Genomic DNA, 16,976 nt, shown 5'->3' with positions numbered 1-16,976 from the left:
GTTACACTGTGTATCTTATACCCCTTTCCTACTGTTCAAAAAACAAACAAATGGCGCCAAATAACATCTGTCTTTTTTGTCTGCATTTACTCCCGGGACAAATGACTCTGCAGTAGGCACAGCAATTCACCGGCAGACATGGAAACAGGACACCGGAGTAGATTAGCCAATTTTTGCCTCTCTGTTTGTAACTTCTCTCAACTCAGCCCTAATTTCCATCCGTCTCCGCCCAAGCAGTGCTCAAATGTGAAATTTGTCTGCCCCGAGTTTGAAAGAGAAACTGATTAAGTTACAGATATAAAAAAGGAGTAGCCACCGTAACATTTTTCCTGGCCTCCATAATGCTGTCTTTCATTTACTAATACTACGTTGTTACAGAAGCTTAGCAGTGCCTGTAGGCAGTGTATGTGTAGTGGAGCGAGCGATAGAGTGACGGTGGATGCAGAGCGATCCGTCTGAGCACGGGAAAGTTTATGAGCGAAGATATAAACGGTGAATAAACAGGAAACGCCACCAAAAAAACGTGATCATCTACTGACAATGGCAAGTTTAGCAGGTGTAACCATGTTTAAAAAACAAAATGCATATACCCACACATTTTGATGGAAAAAGGGTATTAATATGCACTCACAGACATCCACAATTCATTGCATTTCCACCCACTCTGGCTCATGGCTGTCTTTGTGATTGTGCGTGTCCTCTAGCAAGTAAATGGTTCTGCAGTTCTCCCTCATAACGTCTGTGTGCTTCAGGCAGTAACATTTTGTCCGTCATTGACTTGCTACTTTGGCCGTAGGACACCCTATAGAGCCAATGATAGGCAATCTCTCCTAACCATTTAGTCATATATATGTAGTCACATATATCATTCTTATGCTGCAGTTACTGGCTGTACAGGAAGTGCATTTGGGTCCCTGCATGGTCTCATTTGCGCAACTGCAAACTTGTATTAGGAAATCATAACGTCAACCTAATGAAATACTAAATAATGCGCTTGCTCCCAATGTTCCTTCATCTGTATCTCAATGGGTGACAGTATGAAGGGGAAGATGAAGGCTGCCTGTTGTAATTTTTAAATAATTATGACAAAATAAAGAGACTATAGTTAACACAGGCTTGTTTTAATTTTACAGGCACCAAACAGTCAACATTGTACAAAAGGTTTACTTAGTTTTACGCCAACCCCCAGGTAGCCTTCTGGTCTGCTTGGTGTAGATTAATCCACAGTGTGAACTACAGTGTGGCAGCTGTGACATGGACAACATCTCAGCTGTTTGTACACGTCGGTGGTTGCAGACAGTGTGCACGCGGCCACAGAGGAGATGACGCTTGGGCGGGCTCGGAGACAAAACTAAACCCTAAAGACTCCCTTTCACTAACTCCTGCACTACGGTTGTGTGTTTGCGGTTGATCTGTGTGGCTTGAGTGTTACGGGAAGTGACTGCTCCTCCGCAGCGCAGAGTTTTAGTCAGACATTTGAACACAAAAGAGCAGAATAGCTTAGATGTGTGCGTGTGTCACAAGTGGTTCAGCTCGGCATGTAAGCGGAGGTGGGGGGTGAGTAAAGAGTGTCATCATTAGTGCATGGATGTGTGCGTGGAAAAGGATGTGAAGAAGTTGTGCCTGTGGTTCTGCATGCAACCAATGCTGCTCCACACACTAATCAAAGGGACACCGTTGGCTAGGGCTAAACGATTTGGGTTTTTGTTTGTTTGGTTTTTTTGGGGGTGGGGAAGGGCGGGGGGTCGTCTAATTGCAATTTTGTTTTTGCCAGATATTGCAATTACAATTCAATTGCATTTTTGGGGGGGATACACATTGCATGTTTTACTATCATGTTAAAGTATAAAGATGAATGAAAACATCCACTGAAAATAGGCCATGGCTCTAACACAACCTTTGATATGTAACATTATTCCAGCATTTATCTTAAATCATTTATCAGTAAATATAATGATGAAAAGAGGAATATAAACTGTTGAGTGACATTAATCGTTTAGCCCTAGTGTTGGCCTTCAGCTCACTGTGGCCTGGGCCTTAAATCAGTCTTTCCCTTAAACATGCTGAACCCTCTGGGTGATTGTGTTCTGGGGCATTATTTCTCTTGTTTAGACTGGTAAGATTATGAAGTGTTGGATGGGCGATGGCCTGAGGTGAAGGACAACCCCGCTCCACCCCCCCAGTCTTTGGATTTGACCGGTCTCGTTTTGTTATCGGAACTTTCTGTTACTGCATGATTTGAAACGATCGGTGAATGAAATGTGTGCGTATCTGTGTGTGCTTGTACCCGAGAGGAAATGAAGAAAAGGTTGAAAGAAAAGGGGAAAGAGAGTTTGCACTTTGCCCTTTCCAACCCTCTTTGTGTCAGCTTCTCTCTCTCTCTCTCTCTCTCTCTCTCTCTCTCTCTCTCTCTCATCCCTTCCCTCGTCTCTTGTTGCCAGTCACGTTTGTCTTTCTGTCCGTTTGTGTTTGAGAATGATCTTTAACGGTTCTGCTAACTTTAACCGTCTTGTTTTGCCATCATCTGCGTCCGCCTTATTTTGTTTACATTTATTGTCATCTATTTTGGTATTTAATTTTCTGTTTTGTTTTTATTTTTAGACTATCAAGCAACCTTCAGTTTATTTTTTGGTGACTGAAAAAAAAAAAAACTGGAAATCACAGCCAGTCTTCCAAACCCACGCTCTTCTCTCGTGGCTGAAACCTGACCACACAAGAATTGAGTCATTTCTGGCTAAATGTACCCAAAACACGTCCACTGTCCTTTTGACTGTGATCATCCCAGAGAGCGGTAAACCCCCCTTTTACTATTCTGCTCTTATGAAGGCGGCTGATGGGAACTGGTATCTGCTCTTCTGACTTTTTCTTGGAGGTTTTTCCAATTCGCTGCGTCTCAGTCCCTCGCTGTACATTCAGGAGGCTAGTAGTTTTTGGTGTTAAAGGAGTACTTCACCCTCAAAATGACCATTTGTAAATCAATTATTCAGCGAGCGTTCCCTCAAATACATGAAGAAAACTTTTTTTAGTCACGGTGAACACAGTATTGGAAAAAACAGGAGAAAAGACCTAATGCATTGAGGAAATAGGAAGTAATGTAACCACAGCAAAACACATGAATATATGAAAATAGCTGTTGGCAAACTCTCACCCAACCAGTGCGGTATAATCCAAGTCTCGTTTATCCTGTGGTATGCTCAGTACTTGCACCCACGTGCATTTTCGCTAAACCTTACCATTTATAACACGCTACTACAAAAGATTCATCTCGGAGGTGGAAAACATAGTAAGACAATGCCAGAAAAGAGAAGGCAAGCAGTTTAACTGCAGGAGCGCTTGGAGTGGCAGGTACACACTAGCTTAATAAACTCGTGATTGTTCTGTTAAGTACTTGAACAATAAAATCGACGACGCTCCCTGTGTGGGATGGTGCGTGGTGGAGGAGGGAACAAAACCGGAATGAAGCAAAGACGCGCAACCAGTGGAAAATCTGGGTTAGTTCTGAAAGGTTTTAGCAAATGGGTCTGAGAAGTACTGAGCATACCACCGGATAAACACTGCGCGGGTTGTGTGAGAACTTGTTTTGTTTTGAAATCATTTTGACGTTCTCTCTGTTTGGTCACTGTTCCTTCCTCCGTTGTTGGACTCTCCCTTCACTGTGGAGGATTGCGACAAAAACATCAAAAAGTGATTTGGGAATTCAAGGCATCATTCGGTGAATAATTGCTGATGTCAAATAGCCATTTTGAGGGTGAAGTAGTCCTTTTATGGCAAGGTTGCCCCATCTTTCCGTTCTCCATTTTGTTCTCCAGAGCCCCAAACACAGATTACCTTCCTGTCACTGTTTTAATCGTTAACGCTTAGGCATCGAGAGAGCTAGCATCCCCTCTCCCCTTTCTTCCTCTTCCTTCTTTCTCTTATATTCTGGTCTGAGCTGTAACACCGCTGCTATCAGGTTTTTATTTCACACGGCGCGAGGAGGAGCAGCTAAAGGAGGGGGCTGGGGTGGGGGGGGCATTTAGGTTTCTTTTGTTACTAGCATTATTTGTTCCTTTATTTATTATATTTTTTCTGTTTCCCTGACGACTTCTGTGTGTTGTTGTCAGTCTCCACGGTAACCACTCGCTGTTTCTACGGCAACGGTAAGTTGTGTACAAACATCTATCACTGAACTGATTCCCCCCCTTCCCACCCCCCTGCCCCCCCCCCATGACATTGGGCATTTGATACAGTCCAATGTACAATACACTATGTACTGTAAGTTCCAATATTAGTCCTATTTATGTAGTGATCTTAACTGTGATAGGCCCACGCAGTGTAATGCCCTAGAAAGCTATTGATGTTATGTAATTTACAGTACACCACACACACAGTATTACAGGCACACATACACACAGACAGACATAGCATCTCTTAGCAGATTGGATCTTTAAGCAGTAATATTCCCTTCCCATTCCCCCCCCCCCCCCCCCCCCCCCCCCCCCCCCCCCCCCCCCCCCCCCCCCCCCCAACCATGTCATTAACACCGCACTGGGAATGACCGAATGTAATCACCCTCCTCTATGCAATGACACGGCTACCCACAGTCCAATTGATTAATTCTCCATTTGGACTCAATGTATACAGTATTCAATTTCTTGACTAATAATAATGATAGAAAAAAAAAAATTCAAAAAATCAACAGAAATGATATGAAGCTTTGCTCCCTGTTGCTGCCTATGATTGCTTTGACAGAACGCAGGCCCCGAGCTGCAGGGCACATAACTCCGCTCTGGTTTTGAATTTATTTTATTTTATTGACCTGCCTGCTTTAAGCTAATCGTACATTTGTCAAACATAAGCCAATTGGACTGGATGTGCAAGTTTAGATAGATGGCTAGATGGACTTTACTGTTAAAAATTCTTATTTTCAACGTCTGCGCTGCAGCAGCAAGGTATAAGGCACCATACAGACTATACAAGAAATAATATGTACATACAATAAAAAATACAAGAACGCCTACTCGAAATGGTTTTAACCAGGCTTGAGCTAGCTGTAGTGGCTAGCCAGGATCCTGGCCCACTGGATGCAGACTGTTTAATAAAGCCTAGATGAAGACTTTCCAGATGTAGTGTACATATCTACAGGTATCTACACCTGCTATAAAACAACTTCTTTTGTATTAAAATAGAGAAAAATAAGTAAACCGTAAATCTAGTTTAGTTAATAGTTGCCAGTGTTCTGAAACCATATGCATTTCTAAACCGATATGGGGTTTACCTTACTGTGTTTTGGGTCTCTCTTTAACTGCCATTTTTCTCTGTTTGGTTTGGTTTGGTTTTTTTGTAGTGAATTGTCTGTGTACTAGTAGTCGTAGTGTACTGGTCTTAGTTTGTGACACAAAGTTCTACTGCCTGGCATAGTGTCTCGTGTTTATTTGATTTTTCTCCTTTTTTGGGAATAAGGATTGCTCTCTCTCTCTCACTCCCCCCCCCCCCCCCCCCCCCCCCCCTCTCTCTATGTCTCTCTGTCTCTCTCTCTGTTCCCTCTGTTTCTCAACCCACAACATATACTGAGATTTTCAGGAGAATGGTCACCAAATCTAATTGCTTTATATGAATGATGCACCTTGGGATATATGTTTTGTTTTTAAACAGTAATTTTTATTTTTAAATTTTTTTGTGTTGCTCATGTAAACTTTCTCCCTGTTTTCTCTTTCTCTTCACTCCATCTTTACGTCCTCCTGTTATTTATTTATTTTTGTAAATGGACTGGCTCTGTCTCCTTACTTCTCCCCTGCATCCCTTCCTCCTAACTTATCGGTCCCATCTTTGTCTCGTATATGTTCGATGTGGGAGTGCTACGAATGTTTTGATTGGTCTCTATGCTGCATCCGACGCTTGCTGATTGGCTGAATTTTTTTCCTTTTTTTTGGTTTGTTACTCACTCTTGGTCATGTGATGCGCCCATATTTGGCTGCGTGTAATTTCTGTGTTATATGATTATTAATTTTGTCAAACAAATGTTTTTTGCACCCCCTCTTTCTCTCCTTGTATTTTGTTTTTGAATATTTATTTTTTAGGTATGTAAACCCCACAAGTTTGATTTCATATGGAAATGTGACTTAATTTTGTCCTGGTTTATTGTTCAGGCTGGACTGGGAGGGCAAAAGTGGGATGAGAGAGGCTGAATGTTTTCTTAATTATTAACCCTCTGAGATTTGCCTTACATATTCTGTTGATTTGCATGTGTTCCTGTGAACCGTTTTACCCAATTTCATTGATTGCATATGCTGTACCCACAAAGACCCACCATTAACAAAAGTTAAACTCTTCATCATCATTACCAGTTAGGCTGCATTCACACTAAATTGCAGCGATTACCGCAGGGGTGTGCGGCGGTCTAGGAGTCACACTAAAATGGCCCAGTGTGTTTCCCATGGTGCTAGCGTTTAGCCATTAAAAAAAACACGTTACTTTCAGTATCCAACCAGGGCGCGGGTCCTATCAGTCCTTGAATTTTAAACTGGTGCACAACAACCAAAGCAAATTCCTTATGAGTGTTAACTAACTTAATAAATCTATTTTTGGATTCTGGTGCATAAAGGCAAATTGAGTGATGTCACCTGAAACATGACGTAACATTGTGTTATGTCTAATCGATGGTTATTGTGACAATGAGTTGCGTATCTCCAAAGTCTTTTTCAAATTTTCACTACCCTTTTTTTTTTTTTTTTTTTTCGGGCCCGCCTGCCGCTGCACAATCGGTGGACTGGCAATTTTGCCGCAACTTCTGACTCTGTGTGAATGCAGCCTTTCCATTTAACATCCACATTATTACAAGTCTGGATACAATTTCACTGCGACACAAATTTGGTTTAATTAATTTGATTCATCAAATCCATTTACATTTTGAAATGTCTCCACGCAGACGCCCGCGGATAGTTGCGTCAGATAGCTAGCCAGGCTAGGCTAATTGAATCATTTGCCACTGGCCTTGTCATTTGCAATGAGGGAAAGATGAGGTAAACCTCATTTCCATTAGAATGAAGCTCTGCCGATAAAGAAAATGACTCACTGAGAGAGGCAATGCGACTGGTAGTCTCGGCCCTAATGGTCTCGTTAATGGGAGTGCAGCTTGTCTGCGCACAAGCACTCTTCATTCCTCAGTCGCTCTTTCTCTGCTTCTTTGTGTCGCACACTCTCCCCTCATCTAGCCAAAAGGTCATTCATCTTTAGCTCGCCACACACTCAGATGTAGACCTTAAACATCACACTGGGACAGTATATGGGTTTTAACAGAGAGCTACAATCTCCTTCTCTTAAAACCCATCAAAGGAAGACGAGGGTAGATCAAGGGACCGGAGTGTGAGCCTTTGAAGCTCAGAGAGGAGATTATCAGCCATCTTGGATTGAAAGCCCAAGCATTAGACTCAAATGTCAGCCAGCATGCGCGGAACATGCACACACACCTAAAAAGACAACAATAATTTAACCTGTGCATGCCAAAAAAAAAGAAAAGTATAGCTAAGTTTCTTTTGCTGTGCCCCCACCCTGCAGTCACAGCTGCATCATAACCAATGTCACCCATGGCAGCCTGTACATTGCTCCACAATGACTCACCAAATCTCTACTGGGAATCTCTCTGTTATTGCATGACGACAAAAAAAAAACAAAAAACTTACCGCCCCCACCCACTTTTACACTTTTTTAGCAGCCATGTCAGGACTTTCACATTTGTCACACCGGCAGAGTGCAACACCAGTGACTTTTAAATTTTAGCCAGTACATTAGGTCACATTTTAATTATTTTTTCTCAGCGTGTAGAAGCACATTTATTGCACATGAAGTCAGAAGAAATAAATCAATTATTTTTACTAGAAAACAGTCCCTCAAAAACATGTTGCAGCATTGTCACATCAAGGTTGTTGGTAGGCTAACAGTTAACCTTAAGCCATCTTTTTAAAAGGTCATTTAACGGACTAATCACGTAGGCCAGAATGATTGGAGAAAATGTCAACTACACGTTGAAGTAAATGAGCATGAACTCCAAATGACGGCAGTATTCACGCTTAAGGACCCAATAGCAGTTAATGTACATTATTTCCTCAGAGATTCATCAAGATGTACAAAAAATGGAAGCAAGCTTAATACCGGCACATAACTGCAGAAATGTTGAATTACACACAACATATCAGCGTTGTGATCTAGTCCTGTGATCTAGTGTGATGTCCATTAGTTTCCAGTGTTGAGTCTTTGTGTCTGGTCTTTGACCGTCTGCTCCTCCATCCCCAGGTGAATAATGCCACAGCCAGGGTGATGACCAACAAGAAAATGGTCAGCCCCTACCCTAATGGAGAGGCTCTCAGCACGCTGCCTTATGGTAACAACCACACTTGACACACACACACACACACACACCAACACTCACGCATGGCTCGCCTAATAATACAAACAGCATAGGTACACACAAGAGGCAGGTGTTGGCAGGGTAAAATCTCCCCCCCCCCCCCCCCCCCCCCCCCCCCCCCCCCCCACGTAGGCTCTGCTGCAGAGTTATGTAAGGCCGTCAGCGATTTTAGTGTTGTTATTTTTACCACCGTCTACCAGCCATGAGGTCAGCTGACAGAAAGAGCTGCTGTTAGCTTAACCCAACTGGTAAGACTTATTAGTCCCCCATTTGGAGCATTTCTAAGCAGAATAAAAAAACATGTAATCCATAGTTTGATTGTTAAATGGTAGTTGCATGTAGCAATGAGGACATTTTTAAGTGTTGATTAATATATCATAGAGCTGTCAATCGGTTAAAATTGCATGATCGTCCATAGTTAACTCGCGATCACTGACACATTTTTGATCTCTTCTAAATTTACTTAAAGAAAGAGTTTAAAATAAGGGTTAAATAAAGTCTTGGCAATGTTGACTTGCTCTATCTGCCCGGCTGTGCTCATTTTCTACCATCTGTTTACAAGACAAAAGCACACAGGCACCTAACAAAAAGAGCAGCCAGAGCCGGATCCAGTGTCTCTGCTGCCTTTAGGACGCTTCAGCTCCAGGTTAGAGGAGTAGAGTAGAGGACTTTAGAGTAGAGAACACAAGTATAGTGCGGTGTTGGGCAGGTGTAACAGAAGCAGCCATTACAATTAATTTTATAGAAATGCTCTGCGGTGCCCTACTATTGTCCCCTGTCTTCTGTCTTTTAGTACAGGGTGAACCATGAAGGGCACCAATAGGTGTATAACTGAATAACAGGGTTAATGGTGTAGTGAAACGCGTGTATTTGTACATAAAAGTGCAGCAGGATCCTCTGCTCTTTTAAACTGCCCATGTTAATGAAGTGCCCCTTGCTCTCTGTGTGATCAGCGGGGTGGAAGTTGAGTCCTATGATGGGGGCCGTGTACGGACCAGAGATCTACGCAGGTAAGACCAGTCTCTACGTCCCTTACTCTGTCTCTGCAGCTAACTTTACATTTTAATCACATTCCAATCCTTCATTCATATTAATGCACCGCTTGCCTAGCGTTTCTCCTCGCTGACACTTTAATTGATGTCAAGCCCTTAGGGCAGCAGTTGGATTCTTCCCCTTCTCTCTTTGCTCTTTCTTTTTTCCCTTAATTCACCCTGGTTCTTCCCCCTTATTTTCCCCATTCACATTGTCTTTTTACTGCCTGCGTTGTTATCTTAATCTTCCCTAAATCCTCTCCATCCCCCCCCACCCCATCCTAACCCGTGTCCTTCTCCAGTCCCAGGGTTTCCCTATCCTTCAGCAGCGGCAGCGGCCACCACAGCAGCCGCCGCCTTCCGCGGTGCCCACCTCCGGGGCCGAGGCCGGCCGGTCTACAGTGCTGTGCGGGCTGCCGTGCCTCAGCCTGCCATCCCGACCTACCCCGGGTAAGAAAGACGCTCCGCTTCTAAACCAGAGCTGTCGACGTCACATGCTTTGTAGCTGTCCCAGATCTGCAGGATGTTTTACATAGCACATTTAAGAAAAGACAAAAAAGACGAGGAAAAACAAGTCAAGATCTGTTTTGTTTAGTGCCTAGTAAAATCCGTTGAACACTTCATGAATACCATTTTCAGAATCATTTTCCCAGATGCTATTTGACCAGCGCTCTGTTTAATACAGCTGTGCTCACACATTATTCACACTTCAATCTCTTCAGCGCTCCAACTGGCACATTGTCAGTCAGTTCACAAGCTATTCAGAGAAGAGTATGGCACGCTGATGGGATTGCACCATTCAGGGTTCATTTGAATAAACTCGCAGAAGCCACCATCGGCAGATTTGCATACGACACACACTAACCACGTTCAGCCATTACGCAGAAGCGGTCACCCTGCTCACAGATTTGCTACAAATTATTTAGGTTTACCGTGAGCTGTTCTATTGTCCCAGCAATATGTGTATTGTGCATGTTGTTGCTGTGCTGTGGCTAATGGGGTTGTGACTGCTGTGATTTTCAGATAAAAGCAGAATTGATTGCTTAATGGGCTCGCGGCTGCTTTACTGTGATGGTATTCAAACGATGCTAAACAAGATGAAATTGGGGGCCTGCAGGAAATACGCTCTCCATATCGGCTCCACTGAAAACTACACCTATCTGACATCGTTATGCCATCCATTTTAAGCACCTAGCTTTTTCTTGTAACTGGGGAACAGTGGAACAATACGGTCTCATTTTAAGTTCAATGAAGTTAATTAGTCCCACAAGTCTATTGTTTGTTTTCAGTTTCAGTTTTGGAGTTAAATGGAAGTTGTATTTCCTCTGCATGCTGCATGGGTGTGAAATAACTACTTTTTTTTCTCTCTCTCTCTCTCTCTCTCTCTCTCTCCCTCCCTCTCTCTCTCTCTCTCTCTCTATCTCTATCTCTCTCTTCCTGTACCATCTTTTGTTTTTTACTGTGTTGTGACCTTCGTCCACTCTGGTTCTTGGGGCTGTGCACCACTCCGTTTGCACCCCCCTCTACTACACCATCCCCACTATGCCCCCCTCTTCCTCCTCCTCCTCCTCCTCCCTCTCTCCCTGTTCCTTCCTCACTCTCAGTGTGGTGTATCAGGATGGGTTTTACGGAGCTGCAGACTTATATGTAAGTAAACTCACCTCCCACCAACACACCCTCTTTATACCTCCCCTCACGGTCTTCTCCTGCGCTATTTTTATTTTTATTTTTTCTTCCTCTGGGGTGATTCTGCATGTGCGTCCAGTCATGCGCTGCACAGAGCTGCCTGCATAAAGGTGAATGATAAAAGCAAGTTTTTCATTTATTTTTGCTGTGACAAAATTTCCACTATTATATAATTTACAGTTCTTGGGTCAAAATACAATAGCATTGATTTAAAAAAAATAGCTGGGAAAATGATAGGTTGGAGGGTCTTAAACACCACCATGAAGGCTGCTCTGTGGGCGGATGCGGCTGCGTGCGTCAGTGTACGAGTGGCTGAGCGTATGAACGAGACTGTGTGTGTGTGTGTGTGTGTGTGTGTGTATCCAGGTTGACAACGGTTGTTTCTGTTCTCTCTATAGACTAGTGTTTCAGGACTCAGTCCTTAGTCCCAGATTGCCTCAGGTAGGGTCAACTCAACACCAAACCCACAGTGTGCATTGTTTTATTGTACTACCTCCTCTGATCTTATGAATCATCTTCTGATCTGACCTGGAACATGTTGTCTTTTAGTTGTTTAAAACCAAATTACCACCGCTTTTAGTTTTTTTCTTTTCTTTTTCTACTAACTCACTGGAATGCGCACTCTCTTTTTTTGAATGGGGGGGAAGGGCTTTGTTTGGTTGGTTGGTTGGTTGGTTGTTTTACTAAACTACTAAATTGTATTGAGCGTGTATTTTTTTTTTCTGCCAGTTTGTTCCAAAAAAAGACCCTGGTCTGTTTTGTCTGGTCGGCTAGTCCTGGAGAAACTCCTTTCTTGTGTTCTCTTGTGGGCAAAAATGACAACACACATACATTTCAAACAACCTAAAATGAAGGGAAATGCAAATTGTCATATTTTTTTAAATTGGGTGATGGCTAATCAGGCTACCCGCAGGGTCTTAAAAGTATTAAAGTCTTAACTTAAATATTTAAAAAAAAAAAGAAGAAAAAAAATGGCCTAAAATTATTACATTTGTTTACAAAGATCTCACAATGTTTCTTTTTCTTTCTGTCACAGGATTAAATAAATGCCATAAATACATTTTTTGTGTAGGTAACGTTTAAATTTATTGAATTTTGGTGTTTTGTTTCATAGCAAAGAGCTCTAAATGCTACAAATATTTTTTTTTTTTGTAATTGGAATACATACAAACTTTACAAAAAAGTGCTCATTTTATGCTTTTTGGCTTTTTCCCTTTCCTTTACTGTGTTATATATCTTATAGGAGCACTTTACAAACAGCAGGGAACGTTACTTGGTAAATAGTTCTTTTATCAGGCTCAAAATCCACAGTGGTTTTCAATCATATGGCCATGAAGTTGGTATTAAATTTCATCCTATGTGGTATTAAAAATGTCTAAAGTTTAAAGTGTAACTTTAGGAATCCTGCGGGTACCCTGTTGATTCTAAGCCACAGGTTTCTCGCATGGCTCCTTTCAAAATTGGATCTTACCATTTTGCAGAAAGCGTCCAGTCAACGTTAGCCTGGGATGTGAGATACTCTGAAATCCTTCAAGTTAAATCGGAGAACATGGTCTCTCACTGAAATTAACCCCCCCGACCCCTCCCAGGATGATTACTGAAGCATGTGCTGATCAGCCGCTGCATGCTGACATGTTGGACTACTGCTCCATGTCCTCCTGTCCCTCCTCTCACCCAGAAAGCCTTGCTCTCGCTCCCCAATAACCCCCGTTTTCTCTTCCCCGCCCCCACCGCCTGTGCCCCATGTGTCGCAGGCCTCGTGGAGAATGCCGGGGCGTTTCTGTTGTGCTTTGCTGTGCTCTGTTCTAATCAGGTCCAAATGCAGTGGTGTTGTCTTTTATTGTGTGTTTTTAACAGGTTTGAACTATTATTTGGTTCATGCATGTAATCTCAGAGCGAGGAGATGATTTTTAGTCAGCATAGGCCTGCGTGGGTGTGTTTGTGTGTGTGTGTTTGACCCCCCCCCCTCCCATCTTCCTCTCTTTTTTTTCTGTCTCCTGAAACCATGTGAAAAGACCCCAAATATTCAATAACAAATGCCATTTTTGTCATAAATGTGTCTCCACATTTATGTGGAGACACATTTATGTGTCTCCACATAAATGCAACACTAGGTGTTGTGACTCTGTTAGTGTCCTTAAACTGTAGGCGTTCTCTGGATGTATCTGATTATTACTTGAATCTTCTGTGTTGATGAGGCAATGAGCTTTCTTTTTGGCCTCAGCTGTGTGAACATTTTGTCTTCACCTCCCCCTTTCCCGTAGTGGTAATAATACAATCTAACTCAACCTGGACACTCCAATTCCCTCTCTCTGTCTCACTGATAAAGCACTCCTGTCCCACATCCTCCGCCTTTCCCCGTACAGAAATGCAATATACTGACACATACTGCATTTCAGTCAATGTATACAATGTGTATATATGTATTTATGATAAACAGGGTTGGGCATACATAGTCTGTGTTAGGAAATTTAACTATTAGTTATTTTTTGTACTAAATACAAGGAAAGAAAAATAATTTTAATAATAATAATTTATATGCATCATTTTGTAAGGTACATTTCTTAGAATGAAATGTCAGTATATTCCATTTCAATTTGGTGCCCCTCCCCCACTCATTTACTCACCTTAACCAGGTGTCTTCCTTAGAGGCAGATGACTTAGTTCTTGCGTGCATGTGTGTGTGTGTGTGTTTTTAGGGAGGCTACCCTGCTGCTGCTGCTGCTGCCGCCGCCGCCGCTTATCGCTACGCCCAGCCGGCCGCCGTAACCGGAGCAACCGCCGCAGCTGCCGCCTACAGCGACAGGTGAGGTCACAAACCTGACTGACACACAGGCCTGAATGGGAACATGGGGAGCCAAATGAATGTAACTGAATGATGACTTTTTAGTAACCAACTAAATGTCAACTCTGGTAATTAACTGAGAACAGAAGCTCCTAGTTGGGACCTCTGGAGCTACATGTTGGGACCAAAACTGCTGCCATGGTTTATGCCCAGGCCTTTTATATCTGCTTTGGGCCCGATCATACTGTAGCTCTACTCAACGTTATGGGGTGCCTGGATCGCTCAACTGGTAGAGCGTGCGACCCGGTGCATTTCACCGCCAAAACGCTAGGGGGTGTCGCCTGTGTCGGTACTCAGAATGGCTAACCCCATGGACTGTCATTCTAAAATATTAATCTTATTAGTTTGACCTTTTCTTGCTTAGATTTTGTAAAAAGCTTTGAGAAATACACAGTTAAATCCATTGACCCAGTCACTGTAACCAGATAATAAGTTTGAGGTTATTTGCGAGGTGTCTGCCAGCCAGTTAATGTTATGTCGGCAAGCAAACTTTAGGTGGGTACGCTGTCGATATAAAGCAGATGCATTAAACGGCTTATAAAGGTTTACACACTCTGTGTATCGCATCACTTGCGGCGTAGCAATTTGGGACAAACTCCACAGGGTGAAAAAAATAAAACATTTTAGTTTTTTTAACCCAAATGTGTAATTTCTTGTATGTTGTGTATGTTTGTGTTGCTAGTTATGGCCGGGTGTACACTACAGATCCCTACCACGCTTTAACTCCAGCCGCTGCTGCTTACGGAGTGGGAGCAATGGTAAGTAAAGCGACTCAAACAACCAGTGTGGAGCATTAGTTGTATATTTTTAAAGAAGGAAGGGTTACACAGCTCTCTCATTATTGAGAGGGTCTGCCCATGTGAAGCTCTTCTTTGGATCCATCATAGGACTTTTTTCTTGTGTGTCCTCAGCAGCAATCATTGTCTGTAGAAGGACTCATGGCACTGCAAGTGGGTCAAAAAGAAACAAATAAATATATGTACACATTTGCAGACTGAATAAATGTATCATTTGTGGATTTGTAGTATAACTGTGTTTGTAGACTACATTTAATAGATTTTTTTCACAACAATAAGCTGTTACTTGGTCTTTTCCACTCGATGACTGTTTTGTCCTTTCTGTCTCTTTTAGGCCAGTTTATACCGGGCAGGATACAGTAGGTTTGCTCCTTACTAAAAAACCACAAATCACACCCGAGGAATTTCACATCGCTCCAAAAACCCTTTTTCAAGCTCTTTGTTTGGCAGCAGCTCCCCTCCATTTTTTTTCTGCAGGCGGACTATCGTGACAACTTTTGTGTTTTGGTTTTTGTTTTCTTATATATATATATATATATATCTTTTTTTCCGTGGCAAGAGAGAGGTCATATGCCACATCATCAACTCAAACTCTTGTTTCTGTACTCGTCTGTCTGTCGCCGACACGGAAAAGATGACAAAACTGCCAGGAGTGTCTCCCACATAAAAGCCGGAGTCTGCTACTTTGAACTACGGGGCACAAATAGGACGGTTTTTAAAACACTACGGGACCTGGACGGAGAGAGACTGCTGTCCCTGTGTGACCCTGCACAACCGTTTTTTTTGTTTTTTTATGTTGTTCCTATAAGTTTCTGAACTTACCGTGTATCCACTGCCCTATACGACCTAGTCAGACCTTTGTACACACACACTTACACTGAACACTAAGTATACGGTTTCCCCCTTTCTTTTAGTGTTGGCCTGCACACAGTGATGCCACAGCACAGCATTACTATAAAAGGTACTCATGTTTTTAAACACTACATTGACGTCAAGCTACAGCCCTGTACAGCAGAGACGTTCCTCTGGTTCAGCATCGTGGTGTAATAATGAAACTCAGACTGCTTAATACGGAAGATGTAGGAATTATTCTTGTCCTGTCATTTTGCAAAAGCCGGGATACCGAAACATTTAGCTGGAGGGCATTGGGAGCACCTGACTGACAAAAACCACTGTTGTCCTGGTAACAACATAAACAGCATGGGAATTTTATCTTTTGTTTTTTTATTTTCATTTTACAACATTTCACTACTTGGCCAGAAAAAGAATGTAAAAAAAAAAAAAAAAATAGAATTTCGAAAAAGCATGAAAATGACAAGAGGAAAAAAAAGAAGAAAAAAAGACAAACATTTGGCTTTTTTTCTACATTACCTCATTTGGTTTTCTTTCATCTATTCAGTGTTTGCTGCCATTCTATATACCGTGGACGCGTTGGAGCGGTCCATTATCTTCAGCGACAGAGCCATTCATTTGTCCTTATTGCTGGTCTCATCCATTTATCCCTGTATCCTGCAACACTACGATGGGACGTAGAATGAGTTTGAACTGCATGCATGTCCACTTAGAAACGTTCTGTGCACCTCCCCCTCTAAGACTCATCATCGGATCTGCTCATAGTACTTCTTCCAAAAAAGGACTCGGCCCATTTCTCTCCGTCTCCTTAAACCGTCAGACATTTCAGCTGCAGCGGCGATGCAGTGAATGAACTGGTCAGACGGCAAAACATTTTTTTAAATATGAAGCCCATCAAACACACAAATGAACTAGATTTATCATATTGGAAGCGGGAACACCCACACTGGGAACTAATCATCTGCCAGTCAGCCAAATGGGAATCCCTCCTGGCCAATTGAGATATTTCTGCCTACAGTCGGCTCTGTGCGTGGAAACTCAGCAGAACAGTAGATCCCAACAGAACAGCCCAGATTAGAACGCTTCTGAAACTGAGAGATCGCAGCCGTGTGATGGCGTCTTGGAAGTGATGAGAATGAATCCGGTTTTCTATTTAGACGCATCGATTTTTAAACACCAGGTGTCCACATCATTTTGTAATTTTAAAATCCTTCATTATGCCTTCTGGGATTGCTCGATCCAAATAGTGTTAAAAGTCCTCCTTTACCAGTCTGTGTGAAGGCATCATGAAATGACCGCAAGCCAGACTATTAATAGACCAAGTCTCTGTCCTGTATTTATCATATCTCCATATACTCTCACTATGTTGTTGTTGCTAT

The 16,976-nt window shown here is 42.5% G+C and overlaps 1 protein-coding gene across 10 annotated transcripts in view; it reads left to right on the top strand.

Moving 5' to 3' along the window:
* The window catches only part of LOC117957836 (RNA binding protein fox-1 homolog 2-like), a 43,918-nt gene extending 27,450 nt beyond the window's left edge, over positions 1 to 16,468 (top strand). For 2 of the 10 annotated variants that reach the window (XM_034893898.1, XM_034893903.1), the window contains 8 exons: positions 8,272 to 8,359; positions 9,340 to 9,396; positions 9,720 to 9,867; positions 11,022 to 11,064; positions 13,803 to 13,909; positions 14,631 to 14,706; positions 14,860 to 14,898; positions 15,080 to 16,468. In XM_034893898.1, the coding sequence (XP_034749789.1) occupies positions 8,272 to 8,359; positions 9,340 to 9,396; positions 9,720 to 9,867; positions 11,022 to 11,064; positions 13,803 to 13,909; positions 14,631 to 14,706; positions 14,860 to 14,898; positions 15,080 to 15,124 (603 nt within the window). In that variant the 3' untranslated portion in view covers positions 15,125 to 16,468. Of the gene's footprint in view, positions 1 to 8,271; positions 8,360 to 9,339; positions 9,397 to 9,719; positions 9,868 to 11,021; positions 11,065 to 11,501; positions 12,052 to 13,802; positions 13,910 to 14,630; positions 14,707 to 14,859; positions 14,899 to 15,079 lie in introns of those variants that run through there. The other 8 variants (XR_004659607.1, XM_034893899.1, XM_034893900.1 and 5 more) reach the window with 8 other exon arrangements.
* The last annotated feature ends 508 nt before the right edge of the window (positions 16,469 to 16,976 follow it).

This window comes from Etheostoma cragini, chromosome 15, assembly GCF_013103735.1.
Source record: "Etheostoma cragini isolate CJK2018 chromosome 15, CSU_Ecrag_1.0, whole genome shotgun sequence".
In the NCBI taxonomy this organism is placed as follows: domain Eukaryota; kingdom Metazoa; phylum Chordata; class Actinopteri; order Perciformes; family Percidae; genus Etheostoma; species Etheostoma cragini.
Note: the sequence above shows the minus strand (reverse complement) of the source record. Positions and strands in the feature narration are given on the sequence as shown.